The 25,506-nt window shown below is 41.1% G+C and overlaps 3 protein-coding genes across 5 annotated transcripts; 2 read left to right on the forward strand and 1 right to left on the reverse strand.

Annotated features, from left to right (window-relative positions):
• Nucleotides 1–136: 136 nt before the first annotated feature.
• Nucleotides 137–12,808, forward strand: glipr1a (GLI pathogenesis-related 1a). 3 transcript variants are annotated; one of them, XM_085387212.1, is made up of 7 exons: nucleotides 137–5,030; nucleotides 5,636–5,884; nucleotides 5,997–6,109; nucleotides 8,098–8,183; nucleotides 9,401–9,427; nucleotides 9,596–11,082; nucleotides 12,679–12,808. In XM_085387212.1, exons 1-6 carry the CDS (start codon nucleotides 4,860–4,862, stop codon nucleotides 9,745–9,747), a joined length of 798 nt encoding a protein of 265 aa, XP_085243338.1. In that variant the 5' UTR covers nucleotides 137–4,859; the 3' UTR covers nucleotides 9,748–11,082; nucleotides 12,679–12,808. The 3 variants fall into 3 exon arrangements, with proteins under 3 accessions (XP_085243338.1, XP_085243340.1, XP_085243339.1); XM_085387214.1 differs by having other exon boundaries at nucleotides 5,636–5,863; XM_085387213.1 differs by lacking the exon at nucleotides 9,401–9,427 and having other exon boundaries at nucleotides 8,098–8,210.
• Nucleotides 12,670–19,358, reverse strand: krr1 (KRR1 small subunit processome component homolog). The gene is made up of 10 exons (XM_085387211.1): nucleotides 19,240–19,358; nucleotides 18,539–18,714; nucleotides 17,643–17,777; nucleotides 17,373–17,498; nucleotides 16,980–17,063; nucleotides 16,616–16,672; nucleotides 13,633–13,803; nucleotides 13,428–13,505; nucleotides 13,214–13,310; nucleotides 12,670–13,081 (listed from the first exon to the last, which is right to left on the reverse strand). Exons 1-10 carry the CDS (start codon nucleotides 19,313–19,315, stop codon nucleotides 12,921–12,923), a joined length of 1,161 nt encoding a protein of 386 aa, XP_085243337.1. The 5' UTR covers nucleotides 19,316–19,358; the 3' UTR covers nucleotides 12,670–12,920.
• On the forward strand, nucleotides 19,353–24,997 carry LOC146649086 (uncharacterized). Its single transcript, XM_085387210.1, has 6 exons — nucleotides 19,353–21,557; nucleotides 21,680–21,751; nucleotides 21,843–21,961; nucleotides 22,033–22,093; nucleotides 22,184–22,278; nucleotides 23,728–24,997. Exons 1-6 carry the CDS (start codon nucleotides 21,522–21,524, stop codon nucleotides 24,707–24,709), a joined length of 1,365 nt encoding a protein of 454 aa, XP_085243336.1. The 5' UTR covers nucleotides 19,353–21,521; the 3' UTR covers nucleotides 24,710–24,997.
• Nucleotides 24,998–25,506: the final 509 nt, after the last annotated feature.

The raw sequence follows: 25,506 nt of genomic DNA on the forward strand, positions 1-25,506 counted from the left end.
CTCTAAGAGCCTCTTTCTTCTCTGGGCAAGAAGAGTCCCTTTCTGTCTGCCTGCGTTGTACATAGACTGTGAATGGAAACGAGATCAGAGGTCTTGTAGATCGACTGTAATGTTACATATGTAATGTAAAGTGGGAGAGGAGGAGCTTTTAGTCATGTTGGATTTGTTTTTGTGAGGTTTTTTGAAACTGATTTAAGAAAACCATGGATGTTCACACAGTAGCATCGGAGTTTTTTCTTTACTATCGTTACTCTTTACCGTTACTAAACCAACATTTCTGGTGTGTTGTTAAATAACCTGCTGAAATAGTGCAGTTAGTCCAGCTATAAAGAATTTAGTCTTTGGAATTGCTCAGTTTTTATTTATTTATTTATCTTTTTTTGTGGATTACTCAAAAAAAATAATAAAATTTCAGTTAAGTTAAAGAACTAAACTAATAACACTAAAACACTTCAGTAAGAACCACAACCGAATTCATGCTTTCCGTAGCTGCATAAGAGTCGTCAGTGACAAGCAGGGTTTAGGGAACATCAACAAAACGATACTTTTGGGATGTTTCGATTCATTTTTCATTCTGCTTTTGCTTCAGTGCTTTTGTTCTACAAATTCTCATAAGTTGTAGAAGTCCTGCTGTCCTTTGGGGGGGACTACACATTGTGCTTCTGTTATGATCTTTACAGAATACTTGCCACAATGAGTCGTCCTGAATTTACTCAATTTGTGCTTTTGCAAATGGATCAACACAATAGTCTTTTGCATTGATTGTAAAAATCACCACAGCAGTTTGCTCTGGGTGCTTTATATTGGAAAATACAGACTATACAATATTACCCCTCTACCAATGCCAAGCAAGCATTTGACAATGCTGGGAAGAAACTCCTCTCTTTAAAGAGACTTCATCCAAGTGACGAACACTACAAACGCTACGTCCACATGAACAGAGTCAACTTTTGGGGAATAGTAGGACTTCTTTGTGCATTTTTGAGGGAGTAAGCTTTTAAGAGATACACAGAGGAAGTAAATACTGAAGTTAACAATTGAAAGCACCACTCAGGTGCATCCCAGCTGGTACTGTAAGGGTTTGCTCACTGTTTTCAATAAAGATCTGAAAAGTTTCAATGTTTGCATTAGTTTAGTCAGATTGAGTTTGTTTCTACTTTGTGAAGATGGACCACATTTTTAGTTATAAATTCAGAAATTCCAAATTGTTCACATCTTTCTTCCAACGTGGGTATGCGCTGAAGAAATACCTCTGAGACAATGCTGTATGTGCAACACTTTTAGGAGATGGTGCCATTGTATCGCTGTACTGAAGAGGTTTCAATGACAGTGAAGCCTAAGTGAAGATGATGCTTTATCTTCAGCTTAGCAGTTGTACAGAAGTCCAAAGAACTGAAATTTTTAAGATTAAAAATCTTAATTGTGATAATGTCCTAAACAAGTAAATGTAACAAAAGCACAGGCTCTGAATTTTACTCAAAGTAAGTAAGTTTGCTCTTTGCTCCTTGAAGGACGGTTTTACACCAGCTGTTTTTATGCAAGGGTAACTCAGCCTTGTGCTATATTAATATTATAATAAAATAATATTAGTACATAAGAATGCAAATTGAAATTCTAATTCTAATGAATGTACTCAGCTTGAATCTATTATGTAGGACACAAGCAGTAAAGCAGAATTTGAAAAAAATAACCATTTTCTGTTGATTACATCGTAGACGGTGACTTTAAATTAAATTAAGATCCCTAAAAACCCAAGTAGCTCAACATAGGGAAAAGAATCATGACTCATAATCATTTCTATTGTGTGCTCCAGTAAGTTTTCTGTATACAGCTGGTATAAAGGTGCAATTCAGTTAATTTACCATCATCATTAAATGCAAATTAATCTTGATGTAATCTGACACTTACCATGAGCACCAAACCAACACAGGGCTTCACTCTGAAATCACCACAGTACTACAAGCTAACCTTTTTATCCAGAACAAAAGTACCAGTATTGTCATGCAACATTTCAACATCACAAAGTTACGTTTCAAGAGGTGAGATTAAGAGAAAATGTCTCCCCAACTTAAGATGTAAAAGGTCTTAAAAGCCACCCTTTTATGATTAAAGTGAGTGCTATGGAGGGTTTCTGTGTGTGATTTTGCTAATACTTCAGCTGCTTAAATTTAATCAAAATATAATCAAACATTAGTCTAATAAAATATAATTAGAAAAGTCGAATGAGAATTTAATCATTGGAATGAAATGTTTTTAATACCCGAGTTCTGACATTTTACTGATATTGTGTGTGTACTTCTTTGCTGGGACTGTTTGTGTCGATGGAGAATGTAAGTAAGTAAAACTGTATTTATATGGCACCTTTCTAGATAAAAAGATCACAAAGTGCTTCACACAGGGATGACAAAGTATAAAACAAAAACAGACAGAAGTTAACAAAATGCAATTCTAAAAAGACGTGTTTTTAGTTGTTTTTTTTAGTTGTCCACAGATCTTAAGCTCAGTGGGAGAGAGTTCCACAGTCTGGGAGCCACAGTGGCAAAAGCTGTGTCTCCCTTAATCTATCACCCCAGAACAGGGGTGACAGATTCTATCACCCCTGTTCTGGCCAACTTACATTGGCTTCCTATTAAATACCGAATTGATTTTAAAATTTTATTGTTTACTTATAAAATCCTAAACAATATGGCACCTGACTACCTAGCTGATCTCCTCTGTCTGTAGCCCTCAGAGAGCACTAAGATCATCGGGCCAACTGCTCTTAGTGCAACCTAGGTCTCGGCTGAAGACCAGAGGAGGCCGTGCCTTTGCCGTTGCCGCACCCAGGTTATGGAATATTCTTCCTCTTCATATTCGCGCATCAGATTCCATTCAGTCTTTTAAATCACGTCTAAAAGCGTATTTGTTTAACCTGGCATCCAAGGCTAATTAGGGTAATTTACATCTGGCTTTGCATTTAGATTATGTAATTATTTTATATTTTATTTATTTTATTTATATCTGTAATTTATATTTTATATTGTGACTTTTTATCTGTATCATGATTTTACTGGAAAGCACTTTGGTGTACTTCAGTCTTTAAAATGTGCTATATAAATACATTTTGATTGATTTTTGATTGATTAGTTCTCTGCCTTGTAGGCTGAATAACCAGTAGTCCCTGATCACATGACCTCAGAGACCTGCTGGGGACATAGGGCTGTGAAAGTTCAGTGATGTAGGCTGGCGCTTGTCCATGAAGAGCTCTAAAGGTCAGAACCAGAATCTTAAAATGGACTCTGAATTCGATGGGGAGCCAAAGCAGCTGTGTTAGCAACGGTGTCACATGAGAGTACTTAGATGTTTTGGTCAGAAGCCTTGCTGCAGCCTTTTGGACAATCTGTCGCTCCAGGGAGTCCTTGTTAGACATGTAAAGAGGGAATTACAGTAGCCCAATCGTGATGAAATGAATGCATGGACAACAATCTCCAGTTCAGTACGAGATACAATAGGACTTCATTTAGAAACGTTTCTTAAATTATAAAAGCAGGACTGAACCAGAGATTTAACGTGAACATCCAGAGTGAGATCTGGGTCAAAAGTTACCTCTAGGTTCCTGATAGATGATTTCACAAATGTTGAAAGAGGACCAAGAGCATTCATTATGTCAGGTACATGTCTGTCAGGAGCACATACAAGGACTTCAGTCTTTCCTTCATGAAGTTGGAGGAAGTTGTTGGCCATCCGACCTTTGATGGATTCTAAGCACACATTTAGAATCTGCAGCTTAGAAACATCTTGGGGTTTAAAAGAAATGTATAACTGGATATCATCTGCGTCGCAGTGGCAACAAATGTCCTCAAAACGCCTCAAAATATGCTGGAGAGGAAGTGGATATATTAAAAACAATAAAGGCCCCGGCACAGAACCTTGTGGCACACCATAGGTGAGAGAAGTGGAAGATGACCTGTACCGAGAAACTGCCACAGAAAAATATCGTTCAGACAGATACGAGGAGAACCACTCTAAGGCAGATCCAGATACACCGACCCAATATTTCAGCCTCTCAAGCTGAATGTGATGGTTAACGGTCACAAAGGCCGACGTGAGGTCCAACATCAGGAGAACAGAACATTTTCCTGCATGTTAGACTGAAGACTCTAAGAAAGGCTGTTTCAGTAGAATGAGCTCTGCAAAAGCCAGACTGAAATTTGTCAAGGATATTGGGTTTGACGGTATTTTTGAGATTGGCCTGTAAGCATTTGGCAGCATTTTTTAAAATAAGCAGGGACTTTACCAGACACCGGTGAAGTGTCAATTATGGTGAGCACACAGGGGCCGATAGACTGGAAGACATTTTTGAATAACGATGCAGGTAAAATGTCAAGTGAACAGGACGATGCTTTCATTGAAAACTACTTTTACCAGCTCTGGTAGTGAGATGGGTAAGAAACGTTCTAAGATAACAGGCCGAGCTGGAGAAGGAACCGACTATGCAGATGCTGATGGGGAATTTTTTTTTTCTTACATCACTATTTTTTCTAGAAAGAAAGAAAAAAAATGTAAACATGGCACACAGGCCAGATCTTGTCTGAACATGTCAGGATAACTAGGCAAATATTCAGAGAAAGTAACAAATTCAGACTTCAAAAAGGCGAGAAGAAGCATAAATGAGCCACAACTCTGTTTTATCTCAGTTTAGCAGATTCTTTATGTATGTATACATGAACCATTCTGAACATGTTTTGGTTTCTTAGGTGTTGTAAGAACATCCTGTTCCTCTTCAAAGTGTAATTTCCTGCAGCAACTTGACAGATGTCAAAGCGACAACAAACCACAACATCACCGCTTTAGCTTGTTTCACTTTACTGATCTGGAGCATGGCGAGTGCAGTGGAGAGGTTGCTGTGGGCCTGCATTATCCTGGATTCTGGTGTGCGCTCGATTTCACTGCCAGAAATCAGTGATTTGAAGTTCATTGAGGAATGTGTGAAGGAGCACAACTTGGCGCGGTCATCTGTCAGTCCCCCTGCTACCGACATGCTGTACATGGTACGTGAAGAAATGGCGTTTGTTTCCTCTCTCTAGTTCTGGAAAGCAGTAATAAAATCACAGTGAGTAAGCAGTGATAGAAAAAAATGACTTGTTCATGTCTTCTGTGATCTGTCTGCAGACTTTGTTGGGAATGAGGAGGTGAGGGAAAGAAAGTTATTAAAGCATGTACAGTTGTACAAAGCTTCATGCAACACATTCACAAAGCAGACTTGACGTTATTAAGCAGAAGTCAGAGGAAGTAATATAAAAGACAGACAAAGCCACCAATAGTCACAGATAGAAAAGATCTTCGGTAAGTAAAGAAATAAAGAACAGTTCGGTGACAACAAAACTGTGCAATAGATTGCACTCAAACTGCCTTTCTGGCATGGCTAAAGTGCACTGCAAATGTTGTGGCAAAAACCTCGCCACAAGTTTGGAAGTCGACTCAGCCATTTGACTTTTTACTTCTGCTTGTGTATCACAAATAATGTACTGACTTAGAAAAACAGTGAGGAAGTCAGAAATGTGTATGCACGAAAATGAAACTAGCGTGTTAGAAAAAACTGAATTAACAAAAGATGAGGTCTAATGCTTCAAATCTTCTGTATCTGCTTATCCAGACGTGGGATGAGGCCTTAGCCATTACTGCAAAAGCGTGGGCAAAGCGCTGTATATTTGATCACAACATTTACCTCAAAGATGCTTCCCGCGTGCACCCTATCTTTCTCTCTGTGGGAGAAAACATATGGACAGCCTATCCACCATCACAATTTAATACAGCAAAAGCCATAAAGAGATGGGTGGATGAAGTAAAAGACTACAGCTACCAAAAGAACAGCTGCAATAAGGTTTGTGGCCACTACACACAGGTATGTGACCTTTCTACTGCATGCATAATGTGGAGAAAAAAAAGAGAAAAAAGTGAACCATGATTTTTATATTTTTCTGCATGTGACACTTTAACCTCTTTGGTCTTTGCAGGTTGTGTGGGCCAGCACCTACAAAGTTGGATGTGCAGTACAGCTGTGCCCAGATGGCATCAAGCACTTCACTAATGAAAAAGGTGTCCTCTTTGTATGCAACTATGCCACAGCGTAAGTTGAAAACATGTTTAAATAACACAGTGAAATTAGCAAATGAAAACTTTTGTCTCAGCAGGTTATTCTGGGCTGCCCTGAGTGTCATGTGAAAAAAGGAATTTGTTTATACGTATGTGTTATGCCGCAGTCAACTCATCCAAAATGCTGCTGTGAGAGTACCCACAGGAACTAGAGCCAGGGTGGAAACTCCAGGCCTCGAGGGCCGGTGTCCTGCAGGTTTTAGATCTCACCCTGGGTCAACACACCTGAATCAAATGGTTCGTTCGTTACCAGGCCTCTGGAGAACTGCAAGACATGTTGAGGAGGCCATTTAGCCATTTAAATCAGCTGTGATGGATCAAGGACACATCTAAGACCTGCAGGACACCGGCCCTCGAGGCCTGGAGTAGAAAGACTGAGCATATCTCTCCCATACTGGCTTCTTGTCATTGGCTCCCTGGCCCCGTCTTATCTCAAAAACCTTATGAAAAGTTACCTCCTTTGCACAGTGTCAGCTTAAAGCACTTGTTGCTGCTGAGTTTGCATCTTTTGCTGTGGAGTACAGCCAGACTTTTGACTGCTTCGCCTTGGGCATTTTTAATCTGTAGCTCTGCTCTAAAAGAATGTACGTACTTGGGCCCGCCTACTATCCTTGAAAAGGTAAAATGATTGGCTAGAATTCAAAGTGTGTGACATCTCAGGGAAAAAAAAGCACCGAAATAAAGCACCAAAATGTGCGCTGTTTGTCGGTCTGGTTACTACCGTTTATGTCAGAAGCGGTGCCACAATGGCACTGGATACGGTACCCATCCCTAGTCATAACTTCTTACCTGAAGTTCAGTTCACCTGACGCTCGGACTGGCGGCCACCTCGGGTCTCTGCTCCTCCTGCCTAACCTTTCCCTCATCCACCTGCTGGCCTCTGTGGAAGCTCCGCCATAGCCACCACCAAACAACGGAGTTATTTTTACACACCGGTCAGCATCTGGACAATCCAACACCTTTCATTGTTTATACCGTCACAAAAAAACCCTCCCAAAAAAATCATCGGCCCATAAAAACTAAAAATCACCATCGGCCCACCGGGCAGATGCCTGGTGGGCCGATGGCCAGTCCAGCTATGGTCTCTCCCTAACAATGTGATGCTGGATGTCTGCCGTTCTGAAACTCCTGTTTGCAGACTACAAAATCTTACCTGGGACAATGTGTTCTAACCCCGTTGTTTTATGGAAGTCATACAAACGAAAATAGTCTGTAAAAAATATCATTCAGTATGATTCAAAGGCGAAATTTTAAAGACTAAGGAAAGTTTAGGGCCAGTCTGCCTGGGCCAGGCAGATCCTCATGTACTAATGAGAAGTGAATGAACTAAAAAAGGGAGCAAGGGTGCAGTTACAATGATCTGAGACACTTTTTTAAAAATAATGTCTGTTGTTTTTATGAATGGCCACAATTAATTATGGGACAGTGTTTTCTCCTCCCCTTTCATAAAGGTCCAGTGTATCCTATGCTAAAGGAAGCATGTTTTTAGCAAGGATGTTTGCAGCTCCAGAATTGGAACAGCTCTTAGTATGGATGCCACACAGATACTCACAGGTCACTTCTCTCACTTTTAGGACCCTCCCTAAGCAGCATGGACTGTTGGAACGAACCCACTGTGTGTTAAGTTATTAATAATCTTTGGCTCTTTTCCATACCTTCACTTTTATCCTGTCCTTCTCCCCTAACCTTTTTTGTGGTATAAAGAGGTTACTATAAGCAGAAAGTACTGAGAAACAAATTAATATCACTGATTTATATGTTTTTCTGGGATCTTTTGACAATAACAATGAAAGAAAGAAACGTCATCTTTAAAATGACCCTATGTTGAAGCAAGCAGATGTGTGTGTGTGTGATAACGTGGGAGGCGGAGGTAAGATGATAAGGGGAAGTGAAGATAATTCCAGAAATTTTCCACCTAGAGTGTGGTGAGGTGACTGAGCCTCTGTTTCTTTTCTTTTACAGGGGTAATATAATCGGACAGCACCCATATGCATCTGAGGGGGGAGCCTGCTTGAGGTGCAGTGGCACTTGTGAGAATAAACTCTGTCGTAAGTATCAAGTGTCTCTGGTTCAGTGTGAAAAGTTGCTGCTTATCTTCAATCAAACCACAAGTTCAAATTTCAGCCCAGCTCATTTTAAAGATGTGAAAATTCTGATTAGAAATCAGCATGGATATTAACTCTTTAACACAGTGGGCCTCATTAACTGACATTTGCACAGTAATGTTCTTGCTGTCATTTTCACAAACCTACAGGATTCATGAATCGTGTCCTGTGTCAGCGAATGTGAATCATTGTAAATAAACAAGTTCATGCTTGCTGTCTGCGGGTTGTAATCTGCAACCTGGAATGTTCACCGTGCATGCTGCCCAGGCCCTCTGTTATAGGAAAACACATTTAGGGTGGTGTGAAGGAGCTCCAAGAGAAAAACTCTCATCCCTTCATCAAAAAAGCAGAATTCTGACTAAAGGAGGCCAAAAAAGTCAGTGTTTTCTTGGAAGTGACACTGGTTTTAAACATTTTTAAAGTATTTAATAATAATATAAAACCCCACTTGGACTGCATGTATCCCCTGAAACTAAAAAGAGAAAAGGTATGACATAAAAGCTGGTGTAGGACAAACTTATAAAAGACCAAACAAAAAGAAGGAAGCAGGTGGAGGACGGGGAGCACCTAATCTTCCACCATGACTAACCCCCTTATCTTTTTACCATGAACCATGAGGTCCGTTTTACATCCTCTCTTTAAATGACCGTAACTTGGTTACCGTTGCAAAATTCAAATGGTTTCAGAAAAAAGAGACAACAAGCTTCATGGTGATGTTCACTTTAGCACAAGGCAATCACAGGGTAGCGTCTGAACAGAGACAGGGAACTCCGCTCCGCCCAGGTTTTGCTTCACATTTCTGCAACTCCTCAACTATTTTGGGCTTGAGAGAAAATTACATTTTTTTCCTATTATTTTATAACCAAAGTCACTAAATAGGTCCAAGTAGCCTGTATGCTACTTGGATGATTAAGGATTAATGAATGAATGACGGGGAGCACCTAATCTTCCACCATGATTATCTTTTTATCTATCTATTTTGGGCTCGAGAGAAAATTACTTTTTTTTTCCTATTATAAGTCCAAGTAGCCTGTATGCTACTTGGATGATTAAGGATTAATGAATGCGGTAAAATACAGTTATTACTCACAGTCATTGAGCTGTGCGTTTACATCTTAAAAAATGTCACCTTGTTCTCTTGTGTCTTAATGTTGTTGCAGGTAGTCCTGAACGTGATTCACAGAAAAGTAAGTCTGATGGTGATTAAGCCAAAAAATAATAGCAGTGAAGGGTAAGGTGTAGCTCACATGGCTTTAAAAGTCCACAGCTGAAGTTTGTCAGTGTGTAGTAATGAAGTAAGCAGCACATTCCACTGCACTCAGAATTTGTCATAAAAACCATTTTTGCATTTCCAGGCTACAACTGGAGCCCAGACTGGGACACCTCGGATACCAGCAGCTCTAGCTCTGTCAGCGTTCTGATCGCTCGGCCGGTTGCCCTCAGCTTCACTTTCATTACAGCGTATGTAGTCCACTACTTCTACCCTGATGCATTCTGCTATGAATAAAGCAGCTTGGCCTGAGCAACACTGATTTCCTTTAGACATTAAGCAAATTATTCTGTCCATGTGAGGCTTAGGCCCACAAATGTAACATGTATGAAAATTAATAAAATTACTTTTATCTCTGCTTAATTATTATCAACTATCAACTCCACTATCAGTCTCACATTATAGCACCAACAACAAAGTCAGTGCTCAAAAGTAATCTTTCATTTGACAGCACGTTTAAGGTGGTCAGGCCAGAGATGAATGGCCAGACCGCTACGAGCTGATGACAACAGTGACTCGGCCACGCGTTCAAACTGGGGCGTGCATAAGAGCATTTTTTAATGCACAACACAAACCTTGTATCAGTTGGGCTCCAGTAAGAGCAGAATGGGGGATTTGCACCATTCATGTACAGACAAGCAACTGTGTGATGCTGTCATGTCCAAGGACCAAGATCTGTGGTCACTAGGTGGTCCAGCACGTGGTTAACGTCCACGATACTCCCAAAAGTATTCGCTCATCTGCTTTCACACACATATGAACTTGAGACTTGAGTGACATCCAGCTGCAGAGTGGGGGGCACAGTTAGGCTCAGTGGGGGAACAGGCGACCATATGGCTTATAGCCAGAGAGCAGTAAGCCTGGGTTCAACTCTTCTAGGAAGGCTTTCCACAAGGTTAAGGAGTTTTATTTTAAATGGGAATTTGTGGCCATTCTTCCAGAAGCCCATTTGTGAGGTCAGACACTGATGTTGGATGGGAAGGCGTGGCTCGCTGTTGCTAATTCATCCCAAAGGTTTTCTGTTGGACTGAGGTCAAGACTCAAGTCAAGTTTACTCACACCTCATTTGCTTGTCCAGGTCTTTCTGGACCTTGCTTTGTGCACTGATGCACAGTCATGTTGGAACAGTCCCTAAACTGCTCCCACAAAGTTGGGGCCATGAAAATGTCTGTAGTGATCGACTCTAAAGAAAGATGGTGATCTCTGCGTACTCTGCGCCTCGCCACTTTGATGTAATACCAATCAACAGTTTACTGTGAAATATTTAGGAGCATAGCATTCCTGAGAGCAATCCATTCTTTCACAAATACAGGTAGAAGCAATCTGCATGCCCAGATACTTGACTTAATACACCTGTAGCCATGGAAGTGATTGGAATGCCTTATTCCCATTATAGTGCAAATCAAAGAAAGCACTTCAGAAGGCAAAAAGGGTCCAACCCAGGCCTTGAAAGGTGTGCCTAATAATGGGTGTATTTCTTTAAGGTTTTGGAGACTGGGCATCTATGGTAACACAGCAAAAATGGAAATTAAGGGAAATGTAAGAAAACAAGACCTAGTTTATTTAACCCTTGTATGGTGTTCGGGTCTGTGAGACCCGTTTTCACTTTTTTTCAAAAGAAAAATGAAACAATTAATTATTTTTTCAACCTGAAATTCATTGGCTTTGGCTTATTTTCTGTGAAGAACATAAATCTGAAAAATTTTTCAATGACCTCATACTGTACCTCCCCCCACTCATTTACATTACATACAAGGTGTTCGGGTCCACTGGACCCAGGTCTAATAAAAGTGTTGAAAGTGTAGGTCCTGTGTTCCCACACTCTGTCTTCCTCCTTTCTGGTGCTGCTGATAGTGTTTTCTTCCCCTCCTGCTCCGCACAAAGTTGCAACATTGTTGAAAATTCAACTATCAACACCGTCTGCTCTTACATTCCCGCACATTTTACCCTCTTTCTCGAGGGATCCAAATTTTATTTTCTCATTCCCTGTCCCTCCTGCAAATTAGGGGCATAATACTATAAATAAGACTTTGCCAGTGTGGTTCTTTATCACAACTGATCAAGATGGCAAAAGATTATCTGCTGCGAGGGCCATCCAGTTGATTTTGGAAGAGAGAGGAGCTTCGGATGATGATGTTGACAAAGAGGTTTCAGAATATTTCACATTTCTGAAAATTCAGAGTCTGACAGTGACTTTGAAGAAGAGGATGAGGTTGAGCACCATTTAGTAACAAAACGAAGACGAGTACCCCATCAGCAGCCAGCTCCAGGACCAGAACAAGCCCACCAGACAGCAAGTGAAGAAATATGGATGTCAATAACTGGTGAAATTGGATGGTCTTCTTGCCCAAGAAATGCAGAGCTGTTACTGTGATAAGCCAGGGCCAACACGGCTGACAGGTACTCATGTGCAGGACATCAAGTCTTCATTTGAGCTTTTCATCCCAGATTCCATCCAGAAAATTATTCTGGATTGCAGTAATCTAGAAGGAAGGTGTGTTTTTGGAAAGAAGGAAGGAGATGGACCAAATTCATCTAAGAACCCCAAAGGCCTACTTTGGGGTTCTTATCCTTGCAGGAGTTTTCAGGTCCAAAGGGGAATCCACAGAATCCCTGTGGGATGCAGAAACCAGCAAGAACCTTTCCGTGCATCAATGTCTCTGGAAAACTTCCACAAAATTTCCAGGATTATCTGTTTTGATAACCGAGACGACAGACTAGCTCGACGGCAGAGAGACAAGCTATCTGCTTGGACAGTGTGGGATAAGTGTGTGCACCACCTCCCCCTGTTTTACAACCCTGGGCCTAATATCACCATTGATGAGCAGCTGATCCCATTTAGTTGTGAAACATATTGCTTCACGTGTAAATGTGTTGTGTCTTTCCACTCACTCCACTTGATTATAACTGATTTTTTTTTTATAACATTTTATAAAAAAAAAACACATTAATTCATAAATATGATCTAACAAAGGTAAAGGGAAAAAATTAACCATGTTTGCTGTTCATATGGTTTGTAATTGGGATGAAGTAAACATCTGTTGAGTAATTTAACATAAAATTGTTTGATAGTGTTAATTTCAAAAGCCAAAACTCTAGCGGGTCCACCAGACCCATGAACACTGGCTGAGTAACAAAAATATGAACACCACACAAGGGTTAAAAAAGAAAAAATAACTCCTTTAATTTTACATTTTTTTCCCTCTGGAAATAATTAATAGCAAGCGAGTCAAACAGAAGGAAAAAACCAACACATTCCCGTCACTGTGTAACACTGTAAAAAGGAAAGTCAAGACAGACGAAGCATCATCTTGATCCACGCTCTACACATTCACTGAAATTCTTCTTGCTGTGAGCTCAGAGTCTTTTCTCTGTCCAACAAGTGCCATAGCACAGGGAACAGTGCACAGTTAGCCTTTGCTTTTCGCTTTGTTGCTCTTCTTCTTCTTCTTTTCAGTGGTGCTGCTGGTGGGAGGTGCAGGGTTTAATGGTGGAGCACCCAGTTTCTTTGTTTTGGCTTTTTTTACTTTGTCCTTTATAGCTTCGATGTCCAGCTTGCCTTCTGTAGGAGCTGTGGATACATAGATGAGACAAGAATGGACAAATTAAGGGCAAAGCTATACCAAGTGCTCAAGCATCCAGGTTTTTCCTTTAATTTGTCACTGCTAGGTTCTGAGATCAGTGCTTGTTTTAATATTTCTACCTTTAGCAGTCTTCTTCATCAGAGGCTTCTCTTTAGGAGGAATGAAGGCTTTGTTCCGCTCTTCTTGCTTCTTGGTCAGTGCGGTGGCCTGTTTCACCTACAAAGAGGAAGGAAGTTTACAAAGGCGACGTTACACAATGCTTGGTTGCTGCCACTGAAACTCAAAAGCAGCCTGAAGAAAACCGAAAGAGACAAAGCCACCATAAATTCTCACCTTGATTTCTTCCATCTTCTTCCTTTTCTTCACACTCTCCCGCAGGAAGAATTCTCCTGTGGCCAGCTCCTGGTCAACCTGCATAGGAAGTCCACATATTTGAAACGTACTTTAAATTGCCTCAACATGCAATTTAGTCTCAGCGGTTGTGTGTGTTTGTTATACATTAGAAACACTGAAATTCTTCAAACATGCTTCCCCTGACCTTGCTCTCTGGCTGTGGAGGAGGGAACGGGGTGTACTCCTTCTTCACGCTCTTCTTCTTGGGTTCCTTGCGCTTGGCAAGATTCTTGTGTCGGAACTTGGGCAGAAAGCGCTCCCAGTTTTGCATCCGCAGTTCGGGGTCTTTGGACAGCTCCCGTTTGATCATCAGAGTCTGATGGTTGCAGCCGTGGGTGGTGGTGATGGAGGGGCAGAACAGCAGTTATAAAGATGCAATACTTTGGTCATGTTGTGTATTTACACCTTATGTAGTGACTGCAGTAAAATGCTGTTTTATTAAAGACTGCACTGTGCAAAAGTCGCTTATTTCGTTTTTTGCTAGAAAACTGGGAAATAAGTGCAGCGGTAAGTGGAGGGATTTACTGAAATGTGCAAACATAAATGGAAACCAACGAAACCAAAGAACATTTCCAACAAGTCAACGTCTCAGAGGAAATTCCAAGGCTCTTCTTTTGTTCTGTTCACAAGATGATCCCACACAGTTTGAATAACACTGATCTGCTTTTCCATCAGATATGCTTTTCCTGCATTGGCAGTGAGTTTGAGATCGCTGTCATGTCTTCCAGATGGTATTGCATGACAGCTCAGAATCTGAAGGTATTTTTCTGCAACCAGCAGACCACCACCAATTTTGACGAGACCTCCACCACTGAAACCACGACAGAACTAGGGCTGCTCAATTAATCGAATTTTAATCACGATTACGATCTGGGCTTTCAACGATCATTAAAAATGACTGAGCCGATTATTAGCCCCTCCCTCGTGCTTTACTCTCGCGCTGCTCTGTGTGGCAAATCCAGCGCACCTCTCTGCATTTCGAACACGTGTCACAACAATTAAGAGCAGCCAGTGTTGCCAACTTAGCGACTTTGTCGCTATATTTAGGGAGTTTTCAGACCCCCTTAGTGACTTTTTTTCTAAAAAGCGACTAGCCATGGGCACCTCACCCGTGCCAAAGCTCTCCCAGGCGGAGGATAGTCCTCCCCTGCTGTTATCAGGGCAGGAGATGTTCACACCCATGCGTCCAAAGGGCAAATGAATCGCGCATGAGTGAAGCCGCTGCTCCCGCACTGACTCTAACGCAGTCAATTCTTCTTCTACTGTTATGCTGTTTTGTGGATCACAAGGTTTAAAACTACTTATAAACAAACACTCTCACACACAAAGTAACTCCACCAGAGTGCCAATTTCGGGTCACTTTTGCCAGTCCAGGCCCGGATAAAGGAGCAGGGTTGGAATTGTGACATTAAAAAACAATAATTGCTAAAAGAAATTTAATTTGTAGTTCTAAATAAATTCTAACTGCATTTAGGACGTTTTTACTCACTTTATGTCTCTTCCACGATGTTATTTCTCTCTCCAACAACGTAGGTTACAATTACATTAGCATGACCAATTATACAAATTAGGCGATGACGTCATTTGGCGACTTCTAGCGACTTTTAGGACAACCAATAGCGATTTTCCTTACTGAGGAGTTGGCAACACTGAGAGCAGTGGTCCCCAACCTTTTTTGCGCCACGGACCGGTTTATGCCCGACAATATTTTCATGGACCGGCCTTTAAGGTGTCGCGGATAAATAAGACAAAATAAAACTATAGTACTGGTACCGAAAAAAAGAAAATTTATTCATAACACACGTGAAAAGACCAAGGAAAACTGAGTAAACGATAAAAACGATAACAAAATAACGCTGAAAACCGATAAAAACCCTGAAAAATATACATTTCACACCTGAGCCTCAACTCTCGCGGCCTGGTACCAAACGACTCACGGACCGGTACCGGTACGAGGCCCGGGGGTTGGGGACCGCTGATTAAGAGGACCCGAGGGAAGCTCGGAAAGCTGAGCAGAAGTTATTTGGAGAGGAGAGTGACTGCCGCTGGTTGAAAAGAGAGGTAAAAAACCTTCAGTGGTGTGGAAACATTATGGGTTGGCGGAGTCAGACGTGGATCAAGTAGACACAGTGTGTAAACTTTGCTACAGTGTCGTAGCTGCACCACAGAGCAACACTGCAAAGTTCACTAAACAGATGTTTACATTTTTCATTTATTTTTTATATTGCAAACATTTGCACTGTTATCAGTATTTGCACACTATTTTATGACAATCTTTAAAGTCATTATTCAATACATTGTTATTGTTAAATAAATATCGTCAAATAATCGAGATCTCAATTTCAGTGAAAATAATCGTGATTATCATTTTTGCCATAATCGAGCAGCCCTAGACAGAACCTCCAGTGTGTTTTACAGACGCTGGAAACTCACTGTTGTATCTCTGTCCTAACCTCTAATACGAACAGGAACATTTAGAGTTTCAATCCATCAGACCTGTTGACATTTTTAGTTCAGGGCTTATGTAATTTAACCCTTTTTCCCAGTTAATTTCCCTTAAGAATAGCTTCTTCAAAGCCTGGAATACTTCAGTTAGAAGGTTTTCAAGGAGGCATTATGTTGATGCCTGAACCAGCTCAACAGGCTCCCTTTGATGTTCTGTTCAGGAGGAATATTTTTCTGTTGTAAAATATTGGAAAAACATTCCTGTGAAAATGATCAGGTACCTCGACTGTAAAGGAATGAGGGAAGAAAAGACCCCATGAAAAGAAATGTAGAGCTACTATTCACACTTTTACAAGAAAGTCTGGCTCCATGGAAGTAAAATATATTAAAATGATGGCTGGCTAAAGACTTCTGCACAGTGCTGTAAGCTGTAACTACTGGTTAGGCAATTTAAATAACATTCTGTGACTCATACAAAACAGGAAGTCCTATTTTAAATAGTCAGCTCTGTGAAGCATGCTCTTTCATGCCCTCAGCTCTGGGCTGAGCCAACCTTGGCGTGCAAACCCAGAGAGATGGACTTCAGTCAGGAAATCAAGAACAAGGATGGAAAACATCATCACTGGGCATAAATGCAGCGCAGTTTCACTCTGACTATTGTTTCTGCAGCAGTTTGAACACACCTTGATGTTGTAAATGGGATGAATGTTCTTCATGGTGTCCAACACCACTTTACGAACCTGAAAAGCAGAGGCAGAAGAAAATCATAAATGCTTCAACATTCTTTGTCTCATTACAGTAACAGTTCACCTCTCCATCAGGTTTAGCTAAACCCAAACTGAAGAGCGTTTGTATTACACCAACAACTTCTCTCTTTTACTCCCACGCATGAACCCACACAGTGGGCTCAGATGTTTAGCTGTCAGGAGGTTCTGTATACCCTGATGTCACAGGATAAACAAACACACTAAAGTAGTCAGCGTAGGCACCTTTTCATTAATACAACTGATCTTATTATGTTTAGTCGCCCATTACTGACAGTCTTACCTCCTTTAATCCGCTGTAGGGTCCCAGTGCAGACACCGTGTTCCCCTGCACCATCACATAGCAGTTGGTCAGTAATTCCAGTGCCTGCAGAGAAGCAACAGGCAACATGAAGCACACAGACAGAACTTCAAAAGAAATCATCTGTTAACGAGAGTTGCAAAGACACATGGGCCGATAAATGCTGCCACCTACTGACGTTGATTCAAAAGTACACAACACAGACTTGTTTACATTGCAGACTGGTGAAAATCAGTGACACAGATGCACAATTCATGATTTAGAAACAAATTGGATTCTTCTACTTTTTCCTAACATCCATCACAACACTCTGTGGAAGCCGTGATTAACTTCAGACAGAAAGACCTCAGAAAGCTGGACTCTGGTGTGACTCACCTTTAGGGTGGAGCCTTTGGGGCCAATGAGTCGCTGCCTTCGCTTCACAAACCGCTCTCTACTCCTCACCATAGTGCCAATTTTGATGATGTCACAGGCGATGTCATCCTGTAATATTCTTACAGCCTGGAGGCAACAACACATCACTGAGGTATCAAAAAGTCTGCATCACTCTGAGTGCTTAGTGACAGCAATCACACACATACTCGAAAACATTAAAGGATGAAATCTACATGTTGTGCATGCTGCAAACTGGCACAGTAGTGTTACCTGTTCAAATGGCACACTCCTCGCCAGCAGCTTAATAAGATCTCTGGCTCTCACAATGGCATAAGGGTCAAAGGTCTTCTTAGTGGTGCAGACTGTCATGCTGCCTTCTATTAGGTCCAAAGAAGGTTTAATGTGCTGAGAACAACAACAAATGATTCAGTATGTGAACAGCTCAGGTCGGCAATTCAGCCTCGTAAAGCTGCCAATGTAAGAGCCAACTTAACACTTAACTGTGAGAAAATGTTACAGAGGAGAGAAATAAAACCAAAATAATGTGTGATAATAACTGGGGATGTGGCAGTGTTCAAAATGAATTCAAATATAGTTCAGCTGTAGGACTTTCTGACACTGTGGACCGTGGCCTTTGCTGAAAGATACAAAGAGCTTACAAAGGATCAAAGAAGTCTCACTGCTTAAAGGTGTCGTGGGCATCTTTAAACAGTGACACATTCCACAATTTCCAATGCTGACCACACAACCTCCTGAGAGGTTGTGTGGTCAGCATATGTTGTTGTAGCAATTTGGCCGAGTAAAAGAACACAAACTAACACATTTGGACCACTAGTGCTGAATTTCTCATTTCTATTCCTCCGCTTACAAGATTTCAGTGTTTTTTCATTTGAACTTACAGGTGATAGGTCACAATAAAATTTTAAAACCCTGAAATAATTTATCCTGGAACCTTTTTTACATTTTAAATCTGTTAACAGGGGAGTGCAGACTTTATATCCACTATATGTGTACATTAATACAAGATAGCATACAACCTGATTAGACTAAAGAAAGTGGTAAAAAAAAAGGTTGACTTTCTTCATTGAGCTACATTATAATTGAGATACAGCTGACAGACAAGTATTATCATCTGTGTTCAGTGCAAGCAGCTTGTTCTGACTCACCACCTCTCCTAAAGCCTTCTCCACCAGAGGCCAGCACTCTTTCAAGTAGGCCTCCCTGTACTTGGGGAAGAGGGTGGCAAAGCTACTCTCCTCCAGCAAACCGCGGGGGTTATCCTCTTTGGTGAACAGTGGCTCCTTCCATCCATCGGGAACTGTCAGGAGTTCGGATTCATCCACTGCAGGACGCACGTGAAGTCACGTTACTACAACGTTACTACAACGGAGGCATGGACTACCAACACGAGGTATACTTAAGCAAAGGGAACAGGGTGAGTTAGAGACAGAATATTGAAAAGATATACTGAAGGAACGCGGAGAACAGTCCACTGACTAAAATAAGACACGTTTGAAATTCTCATCATCGACGTGTTCCCCTGGCTGAGGCGACTCAGGCTGCAGACTTTGGAAACGTGTTTGAATCCCGGCAGGTAATAGCTAGCTGCCCGGCGTCAGCAAACACTTGTCAGTTTAAGTATGTGAAAAGTAAATGTTCGGGTTATTTTTTCTTGATGCGACCATTTAGCGAGTGAGGGTAACTGCACTCACCAAACAATCTGTTTACAATGCGAGAGCCGCCATGCTAGCAGAACTCCAGCATGGCTCGCAGCCGTCGTCTAAAGCTGGGAAACAATCCTGTTGTTCACGCGGGACGGCTCGCTGGTGTCACTTAACCTCATCTGACGCGAAACAATCAAACTCACCTTGGCTTTTAGTCTTCTTCGATTTTTTCCCCGTTTGCTCCTCACTCACGCCGTCACTGGCTGTGGAGGACGCCATTGCTGAGAAGAAACGGAAGTGACGTACAGTACTCTTCCTGGTGCAACCTGGAGCGTCTACTAAAATAAAAATAAAAGCTTTCTAACATCTCACCTGTTTGTTTTTATTCAGGCAAACATGGATACCATTTTTAATGATAGAGCGATTAAGCTTGTGTTTCTGTCATGTAGTGATTGTGCTTAACTGTACGAAGCTTACTGTGTGAATGCTGTAGGCATTCTCTGTGTGTGTGTGTCCCAAATTAAAGGTAAAAACATACACACACTCTGACACACAGATGCAAACGCACAGATAGATTCCTTGCATGCGTCTTCAGCATTACTGGGTTTCTGCAGCTCCTGTTTTTCGTGTTTAATCCATCCGGCACACAAGCAATTAAACACTATGAATCTGTTCCACAATATTTGCAGTCACTTTACAATGGGTCACTTTAAAAAGGCAGTCACGGATCACCACTATAGCATTTTGACAATATTTTGACAGTATTTGAATAAAACTGTTTCCTGTAGCCTAAATACGTCTCTGTACCTGAATAGAACTAAAGCTTTTTCTCATAGGGTTAATAATATGTCTACCAACTATTTCACGTCCACATTACTGCTGAGAGTTATTCCAAAAGCTTCCTTTAGTGGCTCTTCATCAGAATATTTATTTACTTGTTGACATGAAAATCAGTCACTGTGTATTTTTAACACCTAAAATTCAATGTGATGCCATTATCCTGCCAAACAACATAAAAGTCTCCAAAACGGTTAAGTATGGAACATATTATAAATGGAAAATCTTATATTGCACTCTAAGCACAACAAATGTGAAATGGCAGGAAAGATCAGTGCTCTGTTGCTGTATGCAGAGTACATGTGTACATTTTTCGGAGTACCAAAAAACACATTGCCTTTGCAGACTGATGATCAAACACAGAGATAGAAGTCGCAGAAAAATTACAAATACCTGCACGTTGCTGTCTTATGTCATTCAGTCACCTAAAGGTGGTAAGTTTGACCTTTGTCATCATGACTAGGTCTGCATGCCTACTGTAAATGCACCGATTTCCAGTCATGTGACTGGCTGATTTGTCTTAATGAGCAGTTGAGCAGCTGTACCTAAGTTACCTGATTTTAGTCATTAGGCCTTTTATAAAGTATTACTGCCATTTGTGTCTTAATATTTCTAGTAACACTACTGTAACTGCAGTGAGCACGTGAGACATCCCTTTTTATGGAAAAGGAAGGAAAAGTCATATTTATTATTATTACACGACTGTTTGTGCTGACTGAACAGGCTCAGGCTGAAGCAGTGCAGATCCTGGCCTATTTTCAAGTATCATTAAAGTTACCACGTGTTTAAATGTCACCATTAGATGTCAGTAGATTGCAGATTGCAGTCAATTCAGGCACTTTTCTTACCCCTCCTGACTCAAGTGCATAAACCGATCTACGTTAGCTCTGGTAATTCTGACGATCGTTCAGTAATTTTTTGTTTATTCTCTTTATTTGCTTTTTGGAGAAGTGAAGTTACAAAAAGCTCTTCAAACAAATTTGCTTTGGTGGAGAGAAAACAACCGTTGTAGACTGTTTGGGGTTACCTTTTATAAATGTGGGACTAGTATTGAATTTTCAAAAGTGAAGTGAGTTCTTCTGACCAGGTTCAGACCAGGATGAACACAAGTATGATACTGAACCCACTAGAGAACCGCTCCCAGCTGTGGGTTCACCTCCTCCTGCTGAACTCATAGAGAAGCAAACAACCAGTCCATGGACAGACTCTAACGTAGCATCACTTTCATCGGTCACTCCTGACCTCCTGTGAAGCATGACGAATGTGGCCTCTCTAAATATGAGTAACTAAGAAAACATGTCAGTAGGCATCCTAGTAGTTAATGACTTAATTATTTGGGGTATTATTGCTATAAAAAATAATATTAACAGTATTATTATTATTGTGCTTCTGGCTTTAGGCTCTACTGATAACGCAGAGGTCTCTTCTTCCTCTGGGCTGTTTAAAGGGCCAGTTTATCCAAAGCTGTGTATATACCAGCTGCTGTCAGGCTTCAGATAAATAAACATAAATAAACATCAGACTGTCAAAAGAGCTCATCTGTGCGAGACCACCGAGCTGAGAGCATTTTCAGGTCCAGATCCCCCGTACGCCATCGTTGGAGAGCAGTTAAAGTTTTTCTTCCCGACTGTGATTTGAAAACGTCGAAATGGAATCAAGTCAAGGAATCTATAAACCTATCAGGGTATGTGACCGTTTTAGTTTTTACTGCATTTCAATAATTTGAAGAATTTGTTGTAGTTTTAAAAGTTGACAAACTGAGAATCATTTTAAGTAACAATGACTAAATTGCTATTTCTTTGACAGGTGTTGTTCAACACACCGATTTATGAAACTGCTGTAAAGATCTGCTGGCATCTTCCGGGCTACAGGACTCAGGTTAGACCCAGATTCATGCAAACCAAAGCTGACAGAAAATATCAGGTCATTTCTGAGAGTGGTGGTGATTAAATGTCTCCTTTACTTTTAGATTGCGATTATGACGGAGTTTCTCAGACTTCAGCAGGAAGATCTAATTCCACCGAACCTCACTGCTGAAGATCTGAGAGATCTTTTGGTGGAGAAGAGCAGGGAGACACTCAGAGAGCAGTGAGTTACTGTCACATCTGAAAGTCTGTTTGTGATGACGTGTAAAACCTCTGCTTTGCTCACTTTTGAAGGCTGTGGGAGTTTGAGTTAGAGGATTTTGAAGAAGAGGAAGCCAAACCTCTTCTAAGGCTGGTAAGACGAGAAAACCCACAAGACTTTTTTTTCATTATGTTCACATAACCTTTAAACATAAGCGCACTGTAAATGTGTTTTCTGTTTCAGGTGTGGGCGGTGAACGTCATCAATAAAATGAGGGACGTTGAATTTGAAGCCAGAATGCTTCTTCAGTTCCCAGAGGCCGTGCCTCCTAAATTTCAGTGAGTCACATGTATACAGTCATTAACCCTGTAAGACCCAACCCATCAAAAAACAGCCAGAAAATTCAGATTCTTTGGAACTGAGATGTTTATTAACCCTTTAAACAAAAGCCACAAATTAGTTCTTTGCTATGTCATGTTGTGTATGATTTACTTTTATCATGTATTTATCATATTTTTTGTATCGCATTTGATACACTGGGTGTTTTTGGCAACTTTTTGTTAACGACAATGTTAATTTTAGACAAAAAAAACTTTTTTTGTCCATAATATTTTGAAATTATAGCAAGTATTGATCATGTTGATGAGATAAGATAAGATAAGATAACCTTTATTAGTCCCACACGTGGGAAATTTGTTTTGTCACAGCAGGAAGTGGACAGTGCAAAAGTTATGACGCAAAAATTAGAATACAATAAGAATAAATACAGTACACAACTGTACAGAATAGAATAGAATAAAATAAAATACTATATACAGTAGAATAAAATAAAATAAATATACAATAAGATAAAAATAGAATACGAATGCTATATACAACTGAGTAAAAATACAACGATGCCAGAAAGGATTATTGCACTTAGTGTTATTGCACATGTGTGGATGTGTGTGTTTGTTCAGTTAAAGTCTTTGTTGTGGAGTCTGACAGCAGTGGGGAGGAAAGACCTGCGAAATCTCTCCGTCCCACACCGTGGGTGCCGCAGTCTCCCACTGAAGGAGCTGCTCAGTGCTGTCACAGTCTGCTGCATGGGGTGGGAGATGTTGTCCATCAGGGATGACAGCTTAGCCGCCGTTCTCCTGTCACTCACCACCTCCACTGGGTCCAGAGGGCATCCTAGAACAGAGCTGGCCCTTCGGATCACCCTGTTCAGTCTCTTCCTGTCCCCAGCAGAGATGCTGCCGCCCCAGCAGACCACACCATAAAAGATAGCAGAAGCCACAACAGAGTCATAGAAGGTCTTCAGGAGTGGGCCCTCCACTCCAAACGACCTGAGTCTCCGCAGCAGGTACAACCTGCTCTGCCCTTTCCTGTAGAGGGCGTCTGAGTTATGAGACCAGTCCAGTCTATTGTTCAGATGAACACCAAGGTACCTGTAGCTGTCCACAGCCTCCATGTCCATACCTTGGATGTTCAGTGGTTGCAGTGGAGAATGCTTGTGCCTGCGGAAGTCTACCACCAGCTCCTTGGTTTTACTGGCGTTGATCTGGAGGTAGTTCAGCTGGCACCAGTCCACAAAGTCTTGAGTCAGTCCTCTGTACTCCTTGTCGTCCCCATCAGTGATGAGGCCGACTATTGCAGAGTCATCAGAGAACTTCAGATCGAGGTCTCAGAAACTCATGTATGATACAAAGGTGGTTACAGGGTTAACAGTCCAGCTACAGTGTTTCAATATTTAAGTGATGCTTTGAATATGTTTAAAAGATACCTCTTATCATGTTTTTCTACAGAGCACCTAAACTCCTGAGCGTGGTGAAGGATTACGTTGAAATCCTAAAAGAGAAGCAGCAGGAACAGCATAACAGCAAACTGCTCACCGTGCAGGAGGTAGTGATCGAGGTAGTTCCCCGTGTTCTCCAGAGCTTCTGGGAGCTTCCTCCTCGTCCCCTCCTAAACATGGCCTCCCAGAGTCTAAGCATCCTCTCCACGAGTGTCACCAAGGCCACTTTAGATCGTGTCTCCAGGAGTCTCACGGCGATGGAAACACAGGCCATCTTCACCCGCTCCATCCGAGACGATATGGTCAACAGCATCCTGACGGAGATCAGGCAGAAATTTCCTCAAGAAATTCTGTCTATCAAAGTTGCAAACTTTGCACCAGTGTTGCTGAAGACCATTGCTGATGTAGCAATGATCCAGATATGTGAAATCTTTGAGCCCCCTTCAAGTCTTCCTGATGTGAAGAACACAAATGGAGAGCGCTCCTCTGACGGTCTTTCAATGGCAAATGTTCCACCAGCCGAAGGATCTTTTTCAGAAAGTGTTCCAGAGCCTGACGTTCCCTGTGAGGAACTTCTTGCTGAAAGGGCATCCAGTCTGAGTTTTCAAGACCTTACGATCGAAGGAGCTCTTTCCGAAAGTGTGCAAGAGCCTGACGTTCCCTGTGAGGAACTTCTTTCTGAAAGTTCTTCTAGTCTGAAGGCTGAAGACCTTACGATTGAAGGTCTTTCGGAAAGTGTGGCAGTGGCTGACGTTCCCCGTGAAGAACCCTATGCAGAGTCCAAATCCAGTGTTAAAGGCGAAGAGCATAAGATCAAAGGATCTCGTTTGGAAATTGGGCCAGTTCCTGATGTTCCCTGTGAGGAACCTTTTCCTGAACCCGAATCCAGTATGAAGTGCAAAGACCTTCAGATCAAGAAGAAGAAAAAGGGCTTCTTCAAAAGACTGAGAAGTCTGTTCTGCTGTTGTTGCAGACCAAAGGACACCGACTGACATTGAAACTGTGACCCAGTGTTGGTGTTCCAGTAACTGTAAATATGTAAATATGTTCCTTGATGATTGCTGTTCATGATTTTGGGGTTTCTTAAGTTTTCAGTGGGCTGGGTGTTTTTTCCCCCCTTCGTGTTCTTTACTTAATTCTTGTTCATAGTTCCTGATTTGTTTTCCTAGTTTTTAGTTTCTGGAGTTCAGTTGAGTTGCTATATGAGTTTTGAGGTTTTTGTGATATTTATCCCTAATGAAGATGTTTTTCCAGCAATAAAAGCTGCTGATTTAAGTTTCATTCCACCTAAGAGTCCTGTGTTTGGGTCCTACTACCTGCCTGTCACAACACACCATGACAGTTTGACCAGTTTTATGAACTCATTCATATTTCTACACGAGTCTCCATCTAGATTCAAGATTTTTTTTCCTTTCAAACATTTGTCTCTTATGGTTCTCAAAATACTTCCACAAGTCCAGTAAGATAACACATTGATGGTATTCATTTAATACAGTTTCAACCCATTCTGATAACATATGAACAACAGTAACTGAAACTGGTATATAAAATGCATTTCCTGTCAAAAATGCAGTGTGAATGCTAATAGCTGAATAGTTTGAATTTTTAGAATTGCTAAAATCTTTGGTGAAAAACATGTTTCATGGGCTGAAATACACCAAAACATTCATCTGACAAATTTTTCTAGTTAGACATTATGAAACATGACATGTAAAAGTGAATTTTGCCAAAGTTCTAGTCAAAGTTCTAAGATAGTAGTTTTGTTTTGGTTGTTTTAAAAACAAAAAAA

Source organism: Rhamphochromis longiceps, linkage group LG17 (assembly GCF_057381845.1).
Source record: "Rhamphochromis longiceps isolate RC_006_pf linkage group LG17, R_longiceps_female_GT1.1, whole genome shotgun sequence".
Taxonomy (NCBI): Eukaryota; Metazoa; Chordata; class Actinopteri; order Cichliformes; family Cichlidae; genus Rhamphochromis; species Rhamphochromis longiceps.